Source organism: Emydura macquarii, unplaced genomic scaffold (assembly GCF_026122565.2).
Source record: "Emydura macquarii macquarii isolate MOO-44397 ecotype Brisbane River unplaced genomic scaffold, CSIRO-AGI_Emac_v2 contig_3287, whole genome shotgun sequence".
NCBI classification, from domain to species: domain Eukaryota; kingdom Metazoa; phylum Chordata; order Testudines; family Chelidae; genus Emydura; species Emydura macquarii.
The window spans coordinates 2,651,779-2,676,800 of record NW_027133424.1 but is presented as its reverse complement, the minus strand read 5'-3'; the positions used below and the strand labels follow the sequence as shown (position 1 = coordinate 2,676,800).

General features: G+C 40.5%; 1 protein-coding gene across 3 annotated transcripts in view; it reads left to right on the top strand.

Moving 5' to 3' along the window:
• The first annotated feature begins 4,989 nt into the window (after window positions 1–4,989).
• RASAL2 (RAS protein activator like 2) overlaps window positions 4,990–25,022 on the top strand; it is a 254,979-nt gene continuing 234,946 nt past the window's right edge. For all 3 annotated transcript variants that reach the window (XM_067532597.1, XM_067532595.1, XM_067532596.1), the window contains exon 1: window positions 4,990–5,503. In XM_067532597.1, the coding sequence (XP_067388698.1) occupies window positions 5,344–5,503 (160 nt within the window). In that variant the 5' untranslated portion in view covers window positions 4,990–5,343. The remainder of the gene's footprint in view (window positions 5,504–25,022) is intronic.

Genomic DNA, 25,022 nt, shown 5'->3' with positions numbered 1-25,022 from the left:
CACAAAAATGAGGAAGCTAGTTAAATGGAAATTAAAAGGAATAGTCACTAGAGTGAAATGCCTGCAAGCTGCATGGAAAATATTTAAAAACACCATAAGAGAAGCTCAAACTAAATGTATACCCAAAATTAAAAGAAAAAGAAAGAAAACAGTAAGTGGACCAAAACAAAATAAAAAACAAGCCATCATAGCTAAACAGCAGAGTAAAAGAGGTGATCAGAGGAGAAAAGGCATCCTTTTAAAAATTGGAAGTCATACTGAGGAAAATAGGAGCATAAACTCTGGCAAGTCAAGTGTAAAAGTATAATTAAGCAGGCCAAAAGAGAATTTGAAGTACAACTAGCAAAAGATACAGAAACTAAGAACAAACATTTTTTAATGTAAACCAGAAGCAGGAAGCCTGACAAAAAATCAGTGGGGCCACTGGATGATGAAGGTGCTAAAGGAACATTCAAAGAAGACAAGACAGTTGCAGAAAAGCTAAATGAATTCTCTGTATCTGTCTTCACTGCAGAGGTTGTGAGGAAGATTCCCACACCTGAGCCATTCTTTTTAGGTGACAAAGCTGAGGAACTGTCCCAGATTGAGGTGTCAGTAGAGGAGGTTTTGGAACAAATTAATAAATTAAACAGTAATAAGTCACCAGGACCAGGTGGCATTCATCCAAGAGTTCTGAAGGAACTCAAATATGAAATTGCAGAATAACTGTGGTATGTAACCTATTGCTTAAATCAGCATCTATACCAGATGTCTGGAGGATAGCTAATGTAAAGCTCATTTTTAAAAAAGGCTCCAGAGGCAACCCTGGCAATTACAGGACAGTAAGCCTAAATTCAGTATCAGGCAAGTTGGATGAAACAATAATAAAGAACAGAATTATCAGATACACAGATAAACAGAATATGTTGGGGAAGAGTCAACATGGTTTTTGTAAAGAGAAATCATGCCTCAAGTCTACTAGAATTCTTTGAGGGTGTCAGCAAGCATGTGGACAAGGGTGATCCAGTGGATATAGTGTACTTGGACTTTCAGAAAGTCTTTATAAAGGTCCTTCACCAAAGGATCTTAAACCAAGTATCGCACCAAGTATCGCACATTGAAAAAAATAATCCCAACTCTACATACAAAATAATGGGATCTAAATTAGCTATAACCACACAAGAAAGAGATCTTGGAGTCATCATGGATAGTTCTCTGAAAACATCTGCTCAATGTGTAGTGGCAGTCAAAAAAGCTAACAGAATGTTCTGAACCATGAGGAAAGAGATATATAATAAAACAGAAAATATCATAATGCCACTATATAAATCCATGATACACACACACCTTGAATACTGTGTATAGTTTTGGTCACCCAATTTCAAAAGAGATATATTGGAATTGGAAAAGGTACAGAGAAGGGCAACAAAACTGATTAGGGGTATGGGACAGCTTCCGTATGAGGAGAGATTTAAAAGACTGGTACTGGTCAGCTTAGAAAAGAGACAACTAAGGGATAATATAAGTCTATAAAATCATTAATGGTGTGGAGAAAGTGATTAAGGAAATGTTATTTACCCTTTCATATAATCCAAAAAACAGAGGTCACCCAATGAAATTAATAGGCATCAGGTTTAAAACAAACATAAGGAAGTACTTCTTCACACAATGCACAGTCAATCTGTGGAACTCATTGCCATGGGATGTTGTGAAGACCAAAAGTATAACTGGATTGAAAAAAGAATTAGATAAATTCCTGGAGGATAAGTCCATCAATGGCTGTTAGCCAAGATGGTCAGGGATGCAATCCCATTCTCCAAGTGTCCGTAAACCTCTGACTGCCAGTGTAGGATGATGAGTCTCTCCTGTGCTAGGCTCCAGCCAATCCACAGATCAGGATCTGGTTTGATGACTCTTAGGGCAGGTATATAAAGCTCACAGGAGGAACATCAGCTTACGCTCTTCGGTGTTGTTCCAGGGCTAGGGAATCTCTCTTGCCTGCTATTGGCAATAGACTCCCCAAGCTGTAGTCTGCTCCAGTCTTACTCTCACTCTGACCTCGCGCTGACTCCTGATTGTGGTGCTGACTCTTGACTCTGACCACTAGGCCTGACCATCCCCATCATGACCTAGTGGTCCAGGGTCAGCACCACAATCAGAAGCTGGGACTGGACAATAGGGTGGATCACTCAATAATTTGCTGTTTTCTGTTCATTCCTTCCGAAGCACACGGCATTGACCACTGTCGGGAGACAGGGTAAAGGGCTAGATGGACCATTGTTCTGACCCAGCATGGCCAGTCTCATGTTCTTATCACACTGTCAGCTAGTTCTAGGACTCCCATTTAAAGTTTTCAAAGAGTCAGTTGATTAAACGCAGCCCAGCAACTAGTCCTGACTTGGCCAGTCCAGTCCAGTGTAATTGATGTTCCAGTGAATGTTGCAGGACAGTGGGGCAGCAATAGGCAGATAGCTATTTCAAGTGCTGCTCTTTCTTTCTCTTGGCAGCAGCTCAGCAGCCACATCCTTTCCTCATCCCATGCCTGCTTCTCCTCTGTTTCTCTCGGTTTCCACAGCAGCTCCTGCCTTTTCCCCTTCAGCTACCTCTCAGCTGTTCACAGCAGTGAGCTGGAGCTGCTGCCAGCTGCTTATGAGAGAAAGGCAGCTGGCAGGAAGCAAGGGAAAGGACCACTGAGCTGCTGTTGGGCAAAGAATGTGCATCAGTCTCTGGGAGGCCAAGAAGGAGAAGCCTCTCTCCTTTGGGGGAAGAAATTAAGGGGAAGCTTTGAAGACCTTATTGTTTGATGACTCTAGAAGTTATGAGCCTGGATAAGGGTGTGTGTGTGTGTGTGTGAATAGTAATGGAGTAGGTGCAGGGTGGAGAAGATTTGGGATGAAAAATTAGGGACCCTATTAATCAGTGCACTACAGTATTTTTATGCCAGCTAGGCTGGCATAACGGGCCCACAAGGTTTGGATAAATACTCTCTTCTCCCAGTTCAGGGGTCACTCAGGAGCCAAGATGCAGGGCATGTCCTCGGGTGGGGTGAGCAGGAGTAGAGAAGGGGTGTCACTGGAGCTTTCTTACATTCTAGCAACTCTTCTCCCTGCAATGCCCTGTAGGGACCTTTGAAGCAAGGGTCACAAAGATAGGTCAGTCTTCATAGCTGGCCTAACCTGTGCCAGGAGCTGCACTACAGCCCCTCAGTATGGGAAGGTGCAAGCTGCTTTTCCTTTGTCCCTGTCCCAGTTTAACTATTTTGGTTAGGGATGTGATTTTTTACCAAAATAGTTACATTTGTAAATGTTGGGGTTAGAAGCTATACTGATATAAGAAGGCACTTTTATACCAGTATATCTGTAGCCACACTAGGGGATTGGATTGCTTTAACTGTACTGTTTTCAAAACAAGCCGTACAAAAACTGTCGATAGAGACAAACACTTAGCCATGTTGAGCTTCAGTTGTGGATGAGCCATCCATGAAAAATGTTGGAGAGACAGGCAGATTTGTAAATCAACAGCACAGAGATAGTAGCTGAATCTACGTGAGTGGATGAAGTCACCCAGTTTGTATTGATCACTGGGTACCCATAAACGGATAACCATAGATTTATAGGGAAGGAACAGAAAGCAGACATAAAAAGAAAATTGAAATGACAATATATCATTAGAGAAAAGAAAGACTACCATATATACATATATATAGTATGTTTACAACCATTCATTTTAATTGTTTAATTGTCTTAAGCTATGGCACTTTTGTACACCTTTTTATACACTTAATGAGATCAGTGAAGTATACGGACATTCAAGATGAACAACAAAACCTACCTCCATTAATAGCAAAAAACTGAAACAATTCAATGATATTCCCATCCCGCCAGCACACTTATGCTCCAAATTGCACCTTTTCTTTCAAGCATTTGGGGAGGATCTGGAAGGGTAAAAAAATTTAGACCAAGTGTGTAACTGAAGTTAAATAGGTGTTTAAAAATGCAGGAGTAGACTCCAAAGAACCTTCTAAAACTATTTAGGATTAGATAAGTTAAAACCAACATCTCGAATTTCAACTGGAAATCTACAGGCAGCCAATGCAGATCAGAAATGGGTGTTATGTGTCATATGATATACTGCTTAGGGAAGCTGCAAAAGAAATGGGGGGAGACGTGTGCTCTTTTTTACATCTTTATGATGACTAAAGAAAGACTGAAAGGTGTTTTTTCTCTCTCTCTCTCTTTAATAAAGAGAGGTTGGCTATGCTTCGTTTTTACATTCAAAATTCAGGTCTTGTCTACGGTCGAAGACTCGGTGACTACTGAAGTTAGCAATGGTGATCTCACAAGAGCCAGGAATTAAATCTGAGCAATTAGGAGAGGGATTGCTGGCAAGACTAAGAATCTTCATCCGTTTGTTATTGATAGAGCTATTTAACTACAATGACTACTTAACATTTTGGATGATGGGCATCCTAGTCAAAGACCTCACATTCTGCCTTAGCTTCTGTGTCCAAACGGCCTCCAGGTGTTGACCCGTGCAGTGAGCATGCATTATAACAGTGTCATCCTGGGGTGGCCGATGCTGGTGGCATGGCCTGTGTATGGAAGGAAAGCTTTCACAGCTGCGAGGCCGGTGCTTGTGCCATTGATTTGTATAGGTGTGGTTTTAGGGATGATGCCCCAGGGCAGTGTGACCTTGGAACGAGGGATATGTCGGGAGAGAAATGACTTGCTAATGGGGAGCCTTCCTCCCAGTGAGCGAGGCCAGGCAGGGCCTAGGGGCAGCCCCAGTGAGCTGCTGGGCTTCTCAGTGGAGGGGGCTGAGATGCAAAGCTAGGATCTGGATAAAACCCCTCCCATTGCGTCCGGTGGGGAGGGGGAATTGGGTGTGGGATTGCCTGACTCTGACAAGCGTGCGCTGCGCTGTTGGGACCCCTGCAGCTGCCCCCTCCCCGATTTTCACTCCCACCTCCCCTTCTCAGGGCAGCAGCCTGGATGCAGGTGGATGGCTCGGCGGGCGATTGCTCTGGCCTGGCAAAGACTTTTTTGCTTCCTCCAGCCGCCGCTTGTCCATGCGGCCGGGCGCTCGGCTCTCCGCTGCTCGTGCCTATCTCCCTGGGATGCCGCCCGCCGCCGCCGCCGCCGCCGGGGCTGGGGGGGAAGCGGAGCCGCCGCGGCCGGAGAGTGAGCGCGAGCCAGCGGCGGCCCCTGCGCGAGCCGCAGCCGGAGAGGACGCGCGGGCCGGGCGACGCTGGGCCGGACCGGGAGCGAGCCGAGCCGGGCGGATGGAGCCGGGCCAGGGCTCCCAGTGACCGGAGGCGAGCGGGCAGCAGCCGGGTCCGACCCGGGCCGGGCCCGCCCCCGCAGCATGGAGCCGCCCCCGGGCGCCGCTGGCGAGTCCGCGCCCTGGGGGCAGGAGCCCTTCGCGGGGCAGGAGCTGGAGGAGCTGGACGGGGCCGCCGCGGGCGTGATGGACCGGATCCTGCTGGAGTCGGTGTGCCAGCAGCAGGGCTGGGCCCGGGTCTACGGTGAGGAGCGCCCCCTCTCCCTTCCTCTCCCCTCCCCTGCTCTCCTCTCCTCTCCTCAGGGGGCACCGGCAACTCCCCCGCCCCCCTGTGGGTCATCCTCTGCCTAGCGCCGCGGCGCTCCGGGCACGCTGTCGCCCTGGGGAGCTGCCTCCCAGCGCCTGCCTTGGGTTCGGTTTCATGCGCCCCGGGCGCCCGCCCGCGGACTAGACTGGGAACGAGCCTGCTTGTTAGGTGGCCGCGGTTCAGTGGAAGGGTTTCCCCTCCGAGAGACTGGGAGGAGTGGTGCTGGTGCTGCGCTCCTGTGTTAGGCGCTACTGAAATCACGCTTAAACAGGTGCTTTGCTTGCCTTTGACTATGACATCTAAGCAAAGCCATATCATGATGTCTGAGACCCAGCCGGGGATGAGAAGCTGCTCGGACCTATCCCTACAGTCAACTCTTTGCAAGCGAATAGTCACTTCTCAGAGTGTGTGTCGGGGGGGGGAGAGGGGTATGTAAAGCCAAACTCCTGGCACAGTCTCTTCTCTCTCCCTATCTCCCTCCTCACCCCTTAAAAGAGCAGCTCTGTTCAGCTGAGAACCCTGTTGTCAGAGAGAGCCCTACAAATTAGGTTTTAGAGAATGTGCTATTGTTTACAGTCCCCATTGTCAAGTGGCTGGGGAGGGATTCCACCAGCGTGGTTGAGAAGTGATGAACAGAGGAAAATTTCTAGTGTCTGCGTTCATTCATTCTTCCTTTCTGGTGATTGAAACTGTTGAATGTCCCTGTGTAAAGAGTTCTGATTAGCATCAATTTATAATGCACTCTGAAGAAGAAAGCATAGGCTTTTAAAACCAGCAGTTTTACAAATCTGCTGGCAGGAAGCACTATTTAAAATACCCTGATTTTTCCAATCATATGCTAAAATGTCAAGTTGTTTACGCTTAGCAGTCCACATTGAAACCCTTTGTACTGAGACTGCATAAGTCAAATACAGGATGTTCAATTTAAAATACCCTAGATCCAACCAACACAAAGATGTTATCATACAATTAATAATATGCAGTTAAACCTTTTGTGTTGCTAGTAGCTGAGAACAGGATACAAGTGTGCACAGTGCTTCATTTGCAGTCCTTGCCAGCAGGGTTTCTGATTACTATTAATGAATTACTAAAGGCCTGGAAGATACTGATATGGTTGGTCCCCTGGCTCCATAGTTACTGCTGTATATGAAACTGGCATTTGTATTATTTATAGTACAGGTTGATGAGAGTTTGGAAAAGGATATTAAAATCTTTAGCAATTTGGCTAGTGGACAAGAGTCCGTGTTGTTCCCCATTCTTCTCAAACCCTCCCTGGTATGTAACCTCCTAAAATAAACCTGACTTGTACGCCCAGCCTATTCCCAGGCTCTGATTTTGTTTTTAGCAGCAGTATGTGCTCTAAGTTGAAACAGCGTGAAACTCAAATCTCTTTTCCACTGTCTAAATAGTGGAAATAGTGTTTTATTTTCCTTTCTGTAGTGCTGCTTTCCCTTCTGTTTGCCCAGAGCATCTCACTATGGTTATTCCTGTTACTTGCCTCTAAGCAAAGATTATTCTGGGCAGGATCTTGCTCTTCCTCCAGTGAAATACTTCACAGTATAAACTTTTCTTGCACTCTTAATGGTTGCCGTATATGAATTCACAGTTGCTATATTACCTCTACCTAATACAACATAAAACTCGAGTTTCAAAGGGCTTCACAGGTCTTGATTAAATCAGAACCTGTCGTGTCCTCATGGTTTCGTTTTAAAGGCTATTATTTTTATCCCCAGGATCCTGACCAGACTCCCCAACTTGTTCTTAGTCTAGGAACAAGTGGTCTTTGATGTCAGTATCATTCTGTGTGTGTCAGGTAGTAGCATCACTCCTGAAGCATAAACATATCTCCATGATGCCTGAGAACACCTAGTGACTGAGAAACAAATTGATTGCTCTGAGTTTTAGTGGGTACCACCAAAGTTGGTCTTTGTCAGGTATCAGTGGGGAAATTGGACCACCATTCCTATATAAGGTACATCATATCCAAAAGACCTGCATCCTTCATATTGAAACTCTTAGCAGACGGTGCTGGGATATTAGTTGATTGTCTGTCGTCTTATAATAGTGCTATGCAAAATGGTGCTTCACAACATAGTTACAGTGATAACCCCTTCCTGTCCCTCTTTCCTTTCAGTAGTATCAATTTAATGTGTTAGTTGATAGCAGAACATAGTAGAAGGGTTTTTTAGAAGGTCAATGTGAACAGAGGACAGAAGAGAGCAGTTTAGCACTGAGCTGTACGCTTGTTTAGAATTTTTCCTAGGGTCAAGTCATGCAGCAAAATGAGAATGTACTGCTGGGGAGAATGTCTGGCATCAGGTTATCTGATTGTTACAGGATATAACCTTGGGTATTAATGGAAACAATAATGCAATTTCAAAATTAGCTATGTGTAAAACATTGGTTGTTGATAAAGTCACATTGTATGTTCTGTTTTGTGATATCTGACACTCGCATGCAGGCAGAAATAGTCTGATTTGCCTATGTATAAGTACAACTAGCTCAAAGGCTATAGAAGTTGATGTTTTCAAACATATTTGTTCAATAAAAATGAATTTTTAACCCAATGGCAGCAATTTTTTTTTTAGTTGGTATTAAACCAAATAATTACTACTACTTATCTTTGGACAAAGAGATCTGGTGGTGGCAATGTGCCTTCTCCTCACTACAGAATTGCATTTTGTTTAGACAGTAAACAAATAAATACGTCAGCCTGTTTACTTCCAGAGGGGTAGCCGTGTTAGTCTGTATACAGCAAAGACAACTAGAGTTCTGTGGCACTTTAAAGACTAACACATTTAATATTTGTACACGTGCTCGGGGGTCGCATAACTAGTTAGCATACCAGAGTCTCGTTCGTTATCGGAATTAACCAGACAAATCGCTCCACCAACTAAGAACGACCCCAGAGCATGTCTACAAATATTAAATTTGTTAGCCTGTTTACTATCGCTTGTTATCCTTTCACAGGTTGATCTAACTAAGTTTGACGGTAGTAAGTCAAACTGAAGCAATGCTGTGTTTGTACACAACTAAATATGGATTTCAAATATAACTGACAAATGTATAACATATTTTAGTTATTTATAGCATTAAAAACTTGCACAGTTGGTTGGAGAGTCACAGCGGTGTAGCTAAAGGAAAGAGGAGCAGAAAGCCTAACCTTACTGTCTGTTTGGTAAACAATGAGAACATTAACACTAACTAGTGTTAAGGAGCGGGAAGCATATCTAACACGAAATGTTAAGTACAGTTTTCTACCATGGCAAGGAGAGGAGTTATTGATATAATAGCCATTTATTTTCTTTTTTGCATGTTTTTATGAACACAGATGGCATGACAAAGTGTGCTTTTGGATTGTTCAAAATGAAAGGTATTCTTTGAGAAGTGATTCAAATAGTGGAAATAATTATTTAAAAGCAAATGAGTTCCATGACCTCTTACTGAAATCTGATTATTTTTCTACATCTGTACTGTAACTGCATACATTCAGATTACATCTATCCAAAGAGCTTATTGAAGATCATTAGGGCAACCGGTCCAATTGTGGAGCCTATAAAACTTCATCTTTAAGCACAGAGAAGAGGATTCAGTACTAATATACAATAAATACTGGTCTCTGTTACATGCAAGCAGTATGACATTGATGTGAATGCAGTAGGACTTTACAATGTTTGGGATGTGATTTCAGAGTGACACTGATGTCTTTGTATGTCTTCGCTGTGATATCTAAATCATGGTCTAGCTATTTCTGTATTTCCCAAGTTAACTTCAATAGCTAATCTTTAGCTTATTTTCCCTCTGTTTTCTGAAAGTTTGACCGTTTATGCTTAAATTAATTGCTGATGACCTCATAAATCCATGAACATGTAATTCCCTTACTCAAGGACAATGTCAGTTCCAGAATCTGATTTCTCCAAGTCTGGTATCTGAGTAATGGACAGAAATCGCAAATATGCCACTTCTCAGCATAAGGGCTTTAATTGTTCATGAAACACAAGTCATGTGAATATTGTGGGATGCTGTTTCTAAGAACTGTTTTGACATAGATAATTAATTCTATATTTTTTCTTTATTCTGAACACTAAGGTTTCTATTTAGAGCTTTTTGTTAGTAACTCCACTGCTGCAAAATTATAGGGAAAGAGGACATACTTTGCATGTCTTTTTTCCAAAGATGAAAGGATCAGAGAAGTGGCTACTTATCACCAGTGAACATTATTAAAGCACCTGCTCCCACTTACAATGGTTGTCCAAGATGTTCCAGATTTCTAGTGTAATGTGTATCAACATGTGCACTAGCTGATGACTTACTTTAGAGCCATAGCAGCCGAGCAGTTTGGGTAAGAGGAAAGATTCTGTCTTGTCTGAACTAAAAGCCATAATATTTCTCTTGCAAAGGGAGAATTTTGTTTGCGTATAAGATATTTAAAGCACCTCCAGATGTTTCAGATCAGCCCCCTTCTAATTAAAAACAAACAAACAAACAAACAAAAGCTGAATTCTCTGCACTCTCAGTACCAACATTGAAGATGGAACAATTATGTTGAACAATATGGCTGGTTGAATGTCCATAGATTGTGTAACAATGAGTTATACAGCTAGAATTGCAGGATTGGTGTGAAATGTCCTGTGTGATGGGGGAAGAATCAGATCTTGCCAGATTTATCTTGTCTACTCAGGTTGTAAACTTTATTATAATGATGGTCGAATTTGTTTTAAGTTAGCCATTTTAAACTTAATTTTGAAGAGCGAGGTTTTAAAATGAGTATGAAACTGGAATTATCCAAGTACTTTGTGTATGTGTGTAGAAAACAAGGCATACAGGTCTCTGCTAATTCTTGTATGTTTACCTTTACATGCTGACAGCTTCCTTCCTTGGTCTTTTATCTACATTAAGAAACATCTTTCTGATTTTTCAGCAATGATTCAGCTATATTTTTGCTAGCAATAGTATAAGCGCTAATACAGAGCATGCTTGGACACTTTCACCACCTTGTCCTCCAATCCTGTGAGCAGTGTGGACACATCCTTTGGTGGAAGAAGAGATAGCTAGGGTGGGGAAGGGAGTATTTTCTACACAGATTGGAGGGCTCCCCGTTCCTCTGTGCATACTGATGATTGAAAAATCTATTACTTTATTTTAAAATATAAAAGGAAGAATAAAAAAACTATGGAAAAGTTCCTCTTCTGAGGCACTGATTTTAACTCAAAATGAAGGAGAAAACTAGAATTCTGGTACAAGGCTCAAATGGGCTGGAAAGATAAGGCCTCTTTGGGGCAGGGACCGTCATTTATTACGTGTTTGGGCCCCGATGTGCTAGTTAGGCGTTGTACAATCTGGTTGTGGGCTTTAGGAGTGATTAGTTAAAACTAATTTAAGAGAGTCAAATGGCAAAGGAAGTAGAAGCTAAATTCATTAGAAGCAAAAATGATCACATTAGGTCCCTTGTAGCATCTAAAGAAGAGAGGTTAATTTAAGACAAGATTTTAAATAAATGAGCTTGATACAAATGTACCCAGGGAGGATTTACAGTTGTCCTCCACACCAGGAGAGGGCAGCTCTAACTTGCAGTCATAAATCTGTAGGATGTTAGTTTGATTCAGAGAATTCCCCAGTGTGTCCTCTGATTTGTTTGGCTATGCCCACTTGATGAACAGTTCTGACTCTGCTGGATGGTTGCAATAGCACAAGGTGCTTCATCTCCCACTCCCCTGAAGGCACCTGCAACACCCACTCCAGATGGACTTTCCATCACTGGAAGCCCTGTTCTTTTACTGGTGTATTGACAATCTTGACTCAAGCTGCTGTGTCCCAGGCCTCATCTTTCTTGCTGATTCTTTCTGCAGTACAGCTAAGTATAGGCGTAATTAACAGTATTATCTTTAAGATGATGATCCACAGAAAATGTTAGTCACATTGAGGTTAATCCATACATGACAGGCGATTCAGAAGTTAGCCTGGATCAGAGCATTAACTAGTGTTTTCCCTAGGTATGATATATGATTTAATATATTAAAAGGATTCCTAATATTTGGAGGCACCAACAATACATAAGCATGTTGGGGAAAGTTTAGGATGACTTTTTTTCTAAAACTTTAACTCCCTGACTCTTGTGTTTCAGCCAGACTATTTATCTTTGTCTGAACATTTTCGTGTGCTGCTGTTTCCTATTTTTAAACAATAGAAAAAAATAGAGACGATAAGAGGAACGTAACTGTGACCCATTGACTTACTCTGCGATCATGGGTTCCTTTCAACTGATATATTTATAGAGCCAATAAAAAGTAGCTGAGATTTCTGTTTTATTCCTGGTGTGTGTGTGGGGGGGAGGAGGGGGCGGCTTCTCAGCCACAAGACCACTGGGGTAAATTTTCTAACTTTATTTAAAAAAATCCTTTTAAAAAACAAAAAACATTTAAAAAGAATGTAGCAAACGTGAAAATCACAACGGGCTTGTCTCCATAATGATTTAGTCCCACAGAACAATTTTAATGTGCCCTGGCAAGGGTCCACATGGGCCGTTTAGTGCAGGCTCAGATTTACACAGCTCTAGTATGGACTAAAGCATTGGGTAGACAAGCCTGTTGTTTTTGTTTTCTATCAGTTGTAACCACAGTAAACACTTAAGATGACTATTACTAAATGGAGTAAGAGGAAAATATTTTACTCAATTTTTTGACAGCACTTTGTGTGTATTCCGTTTTTCCCTTGTTTATGTTTATTATGTGGCCTTTCAACATGGGAAAATAAAATCGTTTCCTTTATTAAAATTAAATAGTTTTTTTTTTTTTTTGTTTTGTTTTTTTAAGGCTGTCAGGACACTACTTAAAATATATTCTTTTAGAATCTGAATTATATTTTAGTTAATTAAAAAAAGCAAGTTTGTATAGTTCTAAATTTGAAGTAACGATGTAATCAATAATATCTAATAAGCATTGGAAGTGAAAGGAGCCTTTGAGCTCCAGTAAATTGAAATAGAGTTCACTGGTTTAGATTCTTTATTGTCCGAAAGAAACTTTTATAGCTGGGAATGCCCCATTAAAAATTAGGCTCTATTCTGCAAGCATTTGCAGGTGCTTAGCTAACATATAATGCATTCTGCAAACTTTGGGAAAACAGCATCCATTTCAGCAGATGTGCTGTAGGTCTGATACAGATTTGCATAAGAATACTTGTGTACCTTAACTGGTTTTTGGCTTGATCAAAATTTACAAGCACCTCTTCCTTCATTACACTATGATGCATATATTAATGGCTTGATAGAAAATACACAATACTTTCTCTGTTTAAGCTGATAATTTAAAAATGGATATATATATCCAGCACTGCAATATGTATTGTGCTTTACAGACAAAAGGCACAGTCCTTGCCACAAGAAGTATATAGTCTAGATTGATGCGACAGATGACAACAGACAATGGGGTTAGAACTAGAGAGAGTATTACACAGTACAGCGTTATGAAGTTTTCTTGTTCTTTTATTGTATATGTAATATTCTATTTTAAAATTTCCATTCAATAAGTTTTTAAAAACCGATATGGGAGTGAAAATTGGTGCTGTTGAGAGAGAAAAAGCAGAACTTAGTGGAGGTTGCATGGCTCTAGGCGTTCTCCTAGGACACTCTTCCAGGAGTAGGGCCAGTGTAGGGGTAAGATAACTGTGTCACTTTTTGGAATAGGGATTGTGGAGAGAAATGGGAGATAAGATGTTGATGTGCAAAACGTTGATGGAGAGGATGAAAAGGTGGTTTTTTTTTGTTTTTTTTTTTAATTTTATGTGAAGGAGCTATGCTGATAGTGAAGGGGCTGGTGGGAGAGGAAGACTAATTTGGGGACAACATTTTGGGTAGACTGCAGAGGTCCAAGGTAAAAGTCAGGGAGGTTACAGTAGCCTAGGTGGTAGAAGATCATAGCCTAGCCAAGGGTTTGATGGTAGAGGAGAAGAACAGAGTTTATTTTTTGTTTGTTTGGTGTGTTTTTTGAGATCTTGTAAAGGAATGAGATTTGATTTAGCAATGCCCTGGATGTGAGGAGTTCAGGATTACAATTTTTCTTGGTAGTTTCTTTGGAAACTAGCATTCTTTTATCACACCCAAATGGTAATGCTTGGTCAAAGTCCATTGTTTTCTTTCTTGATATCTCACCTTAGCCAAGATGTCAATGATTGAAATATAAAGGCTGGGAATTTGAGGGTATAGTATTGGCAGGTTGTTGTCTTTCATGTAACTTTGATGGCTTTATCCAAGATGTTGTGGCTTTTCTTTTTCAGGAGATGGTTTTCAGTAATGATTTTGAGTGGTTTTCATGGGTAATAGGTATGATCTTCTGGATTGGCTAGCACTGGAAGAAATGTTGCCCCAACTTTGGACATTTTGTCATCAGTGATCTTGCCCACTGTTCTGAAATTTTTAGTGTTGTGGAATCCAGTGGAAGGGGGAAGAAAAGAAGCATTCATTAAGGCTTTTAGAGCTCTGAAAGGCTCAGAGCTGTTGCTAGATGACAGCTCTCTAGTCGATGCATTGAATCGTATTTTCTCCTACACCACTTTCTCCCTGTGGTGTGAAAGGATCAGTGCTACCTGTATGGACAACAGCGTGGTGCTTTGAGTGGGTTGGGTTGAACAAGCTTGAAGTCATGGAAACTTACTTTTCATTTCCTTTCTTATATTTGGTCTCCTAAAAGAGGAAGTCTCCATGTAGCTGTAAGTGAAGTGTAACGAATTAACTGTCCATTTCCTCCTAAAGAGAATATATCCTGTGTATATCCTTTTGTTGCTGGTACTTAGAGGAAATGTGGGTGGAACTGACACCTGGTTGGGTCTTTCTTGCTGACAGTTGCTACTTCTGTATGGCATAGATAGTGAAGAATTTAACATACTTACCTTTTGGCTATTCCCATACACTGAGATATTTTGAGTGGTTTTAGATATAGTGGGCTAGTTTACACACCTATTTATCTGGTAATGTTAGTGCAGTAGACTAATGTATTAGCCCTTCTCTTCCTCCTCCCCCTTCCCCCCAATAGACGGGTGGGAGCTGTATAACTGTGTTACTCAGAATACTGAATAATAGTGATAGAGGTTTCACATTCCACATAAAAAGTGGAGGGATGAGCCTAGTATTCAGTCTCTTCAAGGTATTGCGCAATTACGTATTCGTTGTTGACCTCTTTGTTGTTAATGCTGTGTCTAAGAATAGAAAAAATATCTAATTTATCTATGGCATTCATCACTGTAGTATTTAAGCACCTCACAAACATTAATGGATTTATTTTCAAAATGCTGCTATGAAGTAGGAAAGTATTCTACCCACTGGAGAGATGCAGACATTGTGCAAATAAGGCATGAATAGATAAAGTGATTTGCCCAAGGACACACAAGAAATTTGTCAATGAAACCTAGGTCTCCTGAGTATTAATCCAGTGCTTTCTTTGCCAGTTTTAAATTGCAAAGTTTCATGTTTGGGACTATCTTTAAGCCTGTTTCTTTCCCTGTGTACTATCACCGCTGTTGACAATCATCTGAGAAGCGTCTAACGTGCCCTAGATTTGAGGGCTGGGCAGGAGGTGTTCTCAGTGGGGAATCTGTCATTCAGTTATTTGCATCCCCCACTTTTGAGCCAGCAAAGCCCAAGTTCGTTGACTTTCAGAACACTTTGTATAGCTTAACTACTCGGAGTGATAATGGACTGAATTGAGGTGGTGATACAGGAGCTCAGTTCAGCTGCCATTGGTCAATGTTTGCTTACATTTCTATGCCTGGTCAGACACTTAATTAATGCATTTTATAGATTCCTAAATAAATGGGTGATTTTTCTTTGATAAATTTTCTGATAATCTTGTCTACCAAGGACTGAAATTGTAAAACCCTAAGGCAAAGATGATACTGGCAGAATCACTTGCCATACATACCTGACATCTTTTTACAGACATTTTAGATCCTGTGCCAGTGGGTAACGCTTGAACTGGTGTTTGCCAGGAGGCTTGACTGACAGCAGTTTTCCACAGTAGTTGGGAATCTTGTCTAATCTTGTTCGGGAGTATTGCACAGAACAAGAGTAATGAAAATGAAGTAAGATGAAATGGAAAGGTTATTGAATACCATGTTCCTTCTGTAAAGTGACTGCAGCTGAGACGCTGCTTCAAAATAGCGAGATTGATTTTGTTTCTTAGATCGGTTGAATGGGCTGTGAAACACTTCTCATACAGTAGATGCACAGCAAGCATACAGTATTGATTCCCAGTGGAGTATCACTGCATTTTTATTGGTTGTTAGTTTAAGGCTTTTCTAGCACTATTTACCTCATTGCCGAAATGCATCTAGCAATAGCAAATACACTATGCTATGTCTCTTTATTTTAATGTTTGTTTACAAATCAACAAATACATCATAGCTTCTTTTGAGAATTGGAAATGAGATGGCGGGAATTCTGTTATGCTATCCAGCTACTATCAGAAGTAGATAGTAGTGACAGATGGACATGAGAAGGATCTATTCCACTACTGCACTTTGGAAGCCTTGTCATGCTGATGAAGTGTGATGGTGTTGATTGTTTACTTGGTAGCATTTCCTTGAATTCCATTGACTTCTTCCTTCGTCCATTAGCCAAGACCTAGTGGATTAAAGTTTAAAGTAACCTTTCCTCTCTGAGGATAATGGATTTAAAGCCAGTTTAAATTGGCAATGGAAGAATTCTGCGATCTTGCCCAAGTGGATATTTATCTGCAACAAAAGGTTGTTTTTCAGTCTTCCAAAGTTGACAGCCTTTCCTCTTGGAGAGGCCTCGCACTGCATTAAATTGCATTTCGAGTAAAGTTAATGTGTATTGACAAAGTTGTGTGCAAGAAGAGGGTGTATACAACTTTCCTCTACGGTGCCTGGTTCCATAAAGTGCTAGTCTTTTCTCATTATTATGATGAATTATATTCCCTCAAATTAAGAAGAAAATCCCTCAGACCTCATCTTTGGAAGCACAGATAGGGCATGAACTTTGCTAGGAATTCTAACCTATATTCAATTGATAGTAGGAGAAAGGAGGGAATAATCAAATATAGGGCAAACATTTCCTCTTTAGCAAGTGATGACTATGTGGGAGAGAGAGAGGAATAGGAAAGGAAACAACTGTTTTGCTTCTTGACTGAAACTTGGGAGAAGGAGTTTGCAAGCAATTAAAGTTAAAATATGTCCAGGCCTTTGGAAACCTAGAATTGTGACAGAAATATTATAATGGTGATTTAAATGTCAGTGGCATGAAAAATCATTCAGCCTTTCTGTACAGACAAAACTTGCTTCTGCTATTTGTCCTTGAGAAAATGTGTAAAAATCCTGTCTGTGAAAGTGCAGTATGACTGCAGAAGGTAAACGTATTTATAACATGAGCTCACCTTTCTGCTGAAGCCTCAGATATTCCAAAATTATCTGGCTCCTAACATCCTCTGGTTGTTGGACTATGTATCTTAAAGTATTGTAGGTGAATTTTGCTCTGATGAAAGTAAAAGACTAACCTCTAGCACACCTTTAACCTGATGCACAATAAGAGGACACAACCAGTTGAGCTGAATTGCCTAGTGGTGTTGAATGTTGGTGTAAATGTTCACTAGAGACTAGGAGAACACTACCCAAATCATTTTCCTTTTAATTGGGGAATGAACCAATTCTCTAAAGGTGAAATCAGCCTGCTGTGCTACTTAACCTCACTGAAAGATTATTTAATTTAATTGTGTGTTTCTATATGCACTACTAGTCAGTGCTGTGAACTCTGCTATGGTCCTGGCCATTAGAAAAGCATAAGAAAATGATCTAATAGTGATCCTCTAGGTATTAAAAACAAAAACTGGATTCTTACATATTCAGGTTGGCAACAGTCTGCAGCAGAGCCTGCAGCTGATTAGCTACTGCTTCACCAGTTGGTGTTACCTTAGCAATTAGAGATTTCAGCTGCCTTATTCAATGAGCTGAATATCATATAAACACAAAATCGATTTATAAATCTATCTTATCCCCATTGGGGCCTGCTAAGTGCAGTTTGGGATGAATCTTTTTTTTTTTTTTTTTTTTTTTTTTTTTTTTTAAAAGAGACTGATATTCAGTAAAATGAATCTTTTTTTGTCAAGATAGATTGTTTTACCGATGTGGAACAAATGAGTTATGAATACACACTAAAAAAAGTGCTGTGATGTTTCAAGCTGGGTACAGTAACAATAAGTAAAGGAAAACTTAAGAGTACATCTCTTACTACACATGCACTCCTATTTCGTCTCTGATATATCCAACCAAACAAAATGTTGCTAACTCTGTTTTTGACCTCTATTTATGATAACCATTTGAGTCCACAGCTGACACAGCATCCCTTCTTTTTTGTTTCCAGATGGTTTATTGATGTGGCTTCTTCGTGATCTGCTTGATGTTCACTGCTTTAGGATTGGTTTTTGCTCTATTTCAGAATGAATACGTTCCTTTCATAGGGGGAAATCTTGTCTAACTAGTAGATTTCCATTTTAACCAACACGTTTTTAATTTAGATAGATGCAAACTTAGGCATGAGTTTGGTGTATCCTTCCTTTTACTCCCGGGCTAGAAGGTGGTTTTTAAAGGCAACTTCTTTCCCTCCTAATATCCATTACCGGTCATTGCCACTTTTGGGGGAAGTGGAGAGAATGGGATGCATACTTTTCATCAAAGCTGTCATTTGTTGTTACTATGAATCAATGAGCATTGTACTCTAAAGGAAGTTAGTCATCTCTTATTTTCTCCAGAGACCAACTGTGTCACATGTCTGTTACTGCAGACACTTACCCAGCCTGAAGAAGGGTCCTCCTAAGACCACTTCAGTTTTGGGTTGCTATTATTCTGACCTTGGGCTGTGCTTTTTCCTCCTCCTCATCCCCCTTTTCTGTAGTTTCCTCCAGTGGTGTCTCAGTTCAAGGCTCTGAGCCATACTTCTTGTGAGCTTATGGATGTGCTTTGTATCTGGGGCACAGGGCATGTGATTATTTGTCTAGGACATTTAGAGAAATCAATGTAAGTGGTACAGCTGTGCAGTGTTCAACAGCTACACAGCTTTTAGTTAAGCCTCATGGAGGAATTAATATCTCAAGGGATTGAATAACCTTGGAAAATAGTAACTCCTGTAATTTCACAAAAAAAAGTAAATGAACACAGCACTCAATGTTGTCATCACATCCAAGTAAACCTTATTTTACATTGCTTTATCTTTGTTTACTTCTGCATTATGTTTGTAGGAAACTCCATAATATTCTGGTTTCAAATTTTAACAAGACTATATAGCAGAACAGCTAAGGCCCTGATTGACATTTGTCCCATGTAATAAAATGAGGAGACAATTCAGCATAACTGGCAGTTTGTGCTCAGGAGGTGGCCAAGACTGGAACAATGTAAGTGTTGTAGCGCTGTGTATGAAACCTGACATAGCACTTGATCCACCTCCATTAAAGTCACTGGACAGTCTCCCATTGACTTCAGCATATGATGGATCATATTGCTGTGTCTAGCCATATTGGTACTGAGGGTTGTGTACTGGCAAAGTGATATGCAGGAGGGCTCTGACCAGCTAGGAGCTCAGCATTTGAGGGATCTGCTTTGGAAGCCAGACCCCACAGCATTTGAAGTGACCAGCAGGGAACTCTGGGATCTCAAGACCACAGCTTCAGGGAACCACGACTTTGAGGATGTGGGGACTGAATCTGCTTGGGGAACCTGTGACCAGCAGGTTTGAGACCTAAGGACTTGGCATCTATAGGGGATAACTGGGAAATGATTCCTTCCTCTGTTATTCCATTTCCCTCCCTTATTGGGAAGGGGAAGAATTGGGGATGTGGAGAGAAAATGGGTGCAGGTATATTTTCTCTCCCTGCCACCAATGCTAGGAAATTTAGTCCTGAGGTTAGTTGATGTCAAGTGATATTTTTCCAAGTTCTGATTGAATTGGCTTTTCACTTAATCATCAAAAGAGACTATCTGGCTACCTTCTTCTCTTCAACCCTTTCCCCAAACCAAAATTGAACTCAGCTCTTTCAAAACCTAATACAATTTGTAATCTATGTGTTAAAGAGATGAAGAACATGTTCACAAAATACAAGAGTTGAATTTTTTTGCTGCCTGTTGGGCTGGCCGAAGGGAGGTGTGTGTGCCCCCAACCCTTTCCAGAACCCCTGAGCAGCTCTATTGAGTTGTCAAGAGGGATCGCTAGTGACTGCTAAAAGGCACTGCTTCTCCCCTGGGACTTTAGTGTGTGCTGCTTCTGTAGCATGGTAGTAGCACCGCTAGCCTGTCAGCAAAGAATTCAGCAAGAGACCTGAACTCTGATTTCCACTTGTGCTCCATCTGTAATGTGGTATCAAATTATGTAATGGCTAGGCGGCAGGACAAGCCAGCTATTTGTCTCCTACACTTGCCAACAGGGTGTTTGATGAAGGAGGGACATTGTTTATATTGAAGGTAGACATTTCTAAGTTGAAGGCTGCTACTAAAATGGGCACAGAATATGAGCACTTTCAGTAGTAGTTTTGTGTATGTTAGTATATATTTTGTTCTAGTTTAATATCGTAGAAGGTACATGTCCAATCATGAGGAAAACAGTAATATTTTATATTTTTCTCTAGAATATCTTCCCTCTCTACCCAGCCTCCTTCTTGGATCCTCCTTTCTTACTTGGAAACTGTACAGAAGCTGTAATGAAGAGCTGGCACACAATTCCAGAGCTCTGAATAGTTATGTTCTCCTTAATGTTATGACTAGCTGTTGTGGGCACTATTCCATCTGTTCTCTTCCCTCCCCCCCCCCCCCACCTTTTCAAACCTGAATTTAAATCTTAATGCCGTCAGTTTAGAATTTATTGAAAGAAGAACTGACTGGCTTTCCTTGTTCAGTTGTCTCTTGACAACAGGGTAAAACAAGTTTAGTCTATTTTTCTTTCTGAATGGTACAAATACAATATAAGCCAAAAGTAACTGATTGAGATTTCCACAAAGGAACTCTCTTCTGCTCAGCTCATAATTGTGTTGATACAAAATTAAAGATTTTAAGACCCATGAACATTTATTTATGTTCGGAAAGAAGTTCCAACTGAACAATATATATATATTTAATAATGGGACACTTCCAAAAGGTTCTGCACCTGCCATCAATCTGAATTTTGAACTGTTCTCCAAATTTAGAGACTAAATATCATGTAGGTGGCACCACTTCTTCAGAAATAGGTAGGGAAATAAGTTTCTGGGGCAAATTAATTTGCATGAGATTTTAAAATGTAGTTTGCTTCTACAGATGTTTAGAATCCAGTTATTTGAAATGTAGAACAGCACGTGCTAGGGCAGCCCCTTAATTTGCAGGGTGACTACTCTTGTCTTCCAACTGTTTTCCAAGTAATTTATTTAATTTTCCCACTTGGCTTCTTCGTCTCACCCTTTAGATTTGTTCTGAATACTCACAGTAGAGAGTGGGTGGTGAGGCAGGGGGTGAACAGCTGCACTTAGCAGCTCCAGTAAATGACTTTATTAGAATTGTGACCACATTACACTAATACCATAGTCTGTAGTCAGAAATGACTGGAATAAGACAGAACATTGCTTGCAGTGGAAAAAGCAGGCTCTGACTCAGTGCTCAGGATAAAGGAGGATAAAGTGAATTGTGTGTGCATTGTATGATGGCTTTCAGGCTTTTAAACCCTTTGTCTACAGCCAAAAACCTTTGTGTTTTTCAGCAGCTTGTAAACAGAGAGTATTATAGGGTAGGAGGGGGATGTACTGCAAGTAATTCAGGAATAAGGGTGAACTTCCTTAGAATTGTAAGAGTCTGAAACATTGTCACAACTTCACAGGTATCTGGTGATGGGAAGCGCGATACTGAAGAAAGTTAGAGGAACAATATAGCTATTTATGTACGATCCAACAAAATCAGTGTTGACTCCATCTCTCATGGTTTTCCCCAGCTCTGGAGCCTTCCTCACTGTAAATAAGTGGACACTTCCTTAAATTATGTTAATATTCTTGAGAAGGTTGGTGTACAAAGAATTAAATGTTTCCCGCAGCTGCATCGAAAGTATTGGGAAAATTATCTGTTTGCCAAAAAAGAAAAGACAGTCATCTGAGAGATTTCCTACTGCCAAGCTATAGGGATATTTTAGACAGTGCAAAAGATGAAAATTAATTTGAAAGCCCACTAGGGCAGCTTCGTTGTTTTCAGTTGTTTGGAAATAAATTACTGTATTTTTTTGAGGTAATTTATTTTTCTGTGGGATCCCTTGAGGATCCCTTGTTGCTTCATTTATTTCTCCCCACCATTGTAGACATCTTATTATGATAATACTCTTTGTCCTATGAGGACTGCACATAGCTTCCCTTGTGTCCATCAGTGCTGTTCTGACCATCAAGCAGAGCAGGACTTTAAAATACTTAGCTAGAGGATTAAATCTATGAGTTGAAAGAAGGTATGTAAGATTTTGGAGGTGTACCAAGTGACAGTCTATTGGCAATATCATGATGAGAAGCCCAACCAACATAGTTGCTGAGGAGGAGGAGGAGGGTATAGAGATTTCTATGGTGTGCTTCTGGCTTCTAGGTCTCTTCTGATAAATTTAAACTCCCTTTTCACTTTCTCCTGACTTTTTCAAACAGAGTGTCCTGGAAGTGCTTTGCAGGCCATTAGTGACCCGCATTTTGAGAATTGCTGAACTAGACAACCAGACCGGAGGGGAATCGCTTTCAAACACTATAGAAGAGCTCCTGTTCCCTCTCCATATATCCTAGCTACTTTTATACTCTCATCTGTTATTAATGATATTCCAAATTACTTTTCTTCTAGAATACACCCTTAATGGACTTACAAGGGCAGGCATCATTGTTTTTCTGGGGGGGGAAGGGCAAAGCTGTATTAAAACATTGGCAGATTAAAATCACTTTCATTAGCCTTTTCCTAACCCAAAAAAAAAAAAAAAAAGGCTAATCAAAGCGACTGTGATTAGTGTTAGTTGTCTCTTGTGAACGTTATAGCTTAACTGCAATCCTTGTGCATTTTGTTGGAGCACCTCCAACTTTAGTGTAATTAAATAGACATTGTTAAGGCTGGTAAACACAGGATATGATCAGACCTAATTTTTTAATGCATTTACAAGATCCATGTAACTTTTTCTGAAGAGGGGTTGTTCAAAAGCTTTAAAACTCCTTTTTCTTAATAAAAACCAATTCCAGAATTCATGAGCAGCCCTGCAGTGACTAACCAGCAAGAACATGTGATGGAGAGAAGAAGATATGCTATAAGGAAACTGACATTATTTACATACTTCCAAAGGGGCATAATAGATGTTCCCATGGTGAAGAAAGGAGAAGGAATCTATTTAAAAAATGATCTTTAGATGCAAGATACTTTTAACTGCAACCTTGTAAGTGAGGCTTCAGAATATGACCTTTCTTCTCTGTGCTGTAGTCCAAATGTAATGTTAAAACGGGCAGATGTTTTCAGGAAAGCAGGGCAAGAAAACATCATTCTTAAAAATATGAACTGTTCCTAGTTCCCAGTTCATTCCATTGAGCTTCCCTTCGCTTCACAGTGAATAGGCATTTTGAAGGGAGAGGTTGCTGATGACATCAGACAAGGGATTTATCATCTCTGATAAGTGGAAAATCGCCTGGACTTGTCAGCAGGACAAATACAATTTTTAATGATAGCAACAGATATTTTAAAAATTGTACTGATCACCCAACAGAAACATTCTGAGTTTCAACTTTCTGAGCTTCAACATGACATCGAGTTTGTCTGAAAACACCACGTAGTAGCAGATAACCGGATCTTCTTTCTCCGTTCATTTTAAAATCCTGTTACTGTTGTCATTTTAAATCTCACTATCATTTGAGAGCAGGAGGAAAAAAGGGGGGAATATAGAAAATCCCTATAATAGGAATTTAAATTCAAATGCACCCTCACAAAATGGCCATTTTAAGGGATGCCAAGTCAATTTTTATGTAAGAAACACCATTCACTGGTAATAGAATCTTTAAAAAGACAGCCTTCATAATAAAGTTGGTAACTACCACACACAGAGCAAAATACAAAGGAAGCTAGCTATGCTTAATCCTAAAAAAGAAGCCTCAATAATTTTACTTAGTCTCAGCTCTTTGGGGTAGGGACTGTCTATTACTCTGTACAGTGCCAAACACAATGGGCCCCGGTTCTTGGTTGGTTCACAGGTATAAACATAATAAGTTCTGTTCCCTCATGTGCTTCAGTTTTTTAAATTTGAGTTATCAGAAATTAGAGAGACTAGATGATGTCTCTTCCATCCCCATTGACAGTGCAGGGTCGTTTACTAGGACACTTATTGTTCTGTCCAGTGTAGTTTTATGTTCCTGGTTAAAATGCTTCCACTGTTTTCAACAGTACATTATCCCACAATTTAACATCTCTCTGGAATGAAGTTTTTCGTTAGGGAGTGTTTTAGACTTGCTTTCTTAATTTCACCTATTTATGACTTGGCACTGCTATAAATAACTCCCCTGCATCCTTAGTTTTTACATGGTTTGGGTGTTTGGAGAACATCTAGAGTCTCTGAATAATGTGCAAACCAGCATTTGAAGACTTGCATGGTGGGGTTTCTTTGTTATGAGATTTTTTTCTTTTACATACTGTACTATTGTAACAAGTAAAAACTTGTGTTTACTGATTAGTGTAAGTGGAAAAGGTTAGAGGAGAGAAGTTGTTTTCCTTGTGCAGTTTATTTTTTGTAACCAATTGTTTACTTTGACTGCACTTAGTCTAATCAGTTTGACTGTTTCCCATTTATAGTCCATTTCCCCTGTGGGTCTTTCACATAGTAATGGGTAGAAAATTATACATAAAAAAAAAAGACAATGAGAAATGTAGTACCAGAAAACTGGTAGGCTTTAGGGGAGGTGCAATACCCAAAACTACTTCAGACATTTAAAAAAGTTGACTAGAATTCAAGTTGACTGTCTACTTTGAAGTAATTCCTTGCAGCTCACTGATTATTTGAGATGTCATCTTGGAGTTCACTGCAGTTTGTAAACCACTTTCTGGTAATGAAGTGCCAAGAAACAAACACGGTATTCCACGCATGGTCCCAGCAGATCTATGCTATGTGATGGGGTGCTTCATGTGTAATTTGTTGTCCACCTTCCCCCTGTCTTTCAGCACTTCTAGTTTCCAGATTTCTATCCTATTCATTGTTATGAAAATTAATTCCAGTGTGCACCTCCCCACTGTCCAGTGCACTGCCTTCTGAAAAGAAAATGCATATGAACTAAAATGTGCTCTATACAGTAGTTAGCCCTTGTTTTCTAAGGGTATTTCTATGTCTACACTGCAATTAGACATCTGTGGCTGGCCTGTGCCAGATGACTTGGGCTTGTGGGGCTCAGGCAAAAAGGCTGTTTAATTGCAGTGTAGGCATTTGGGCTTGGGCTGGGACAGGGCCCTACAGGGT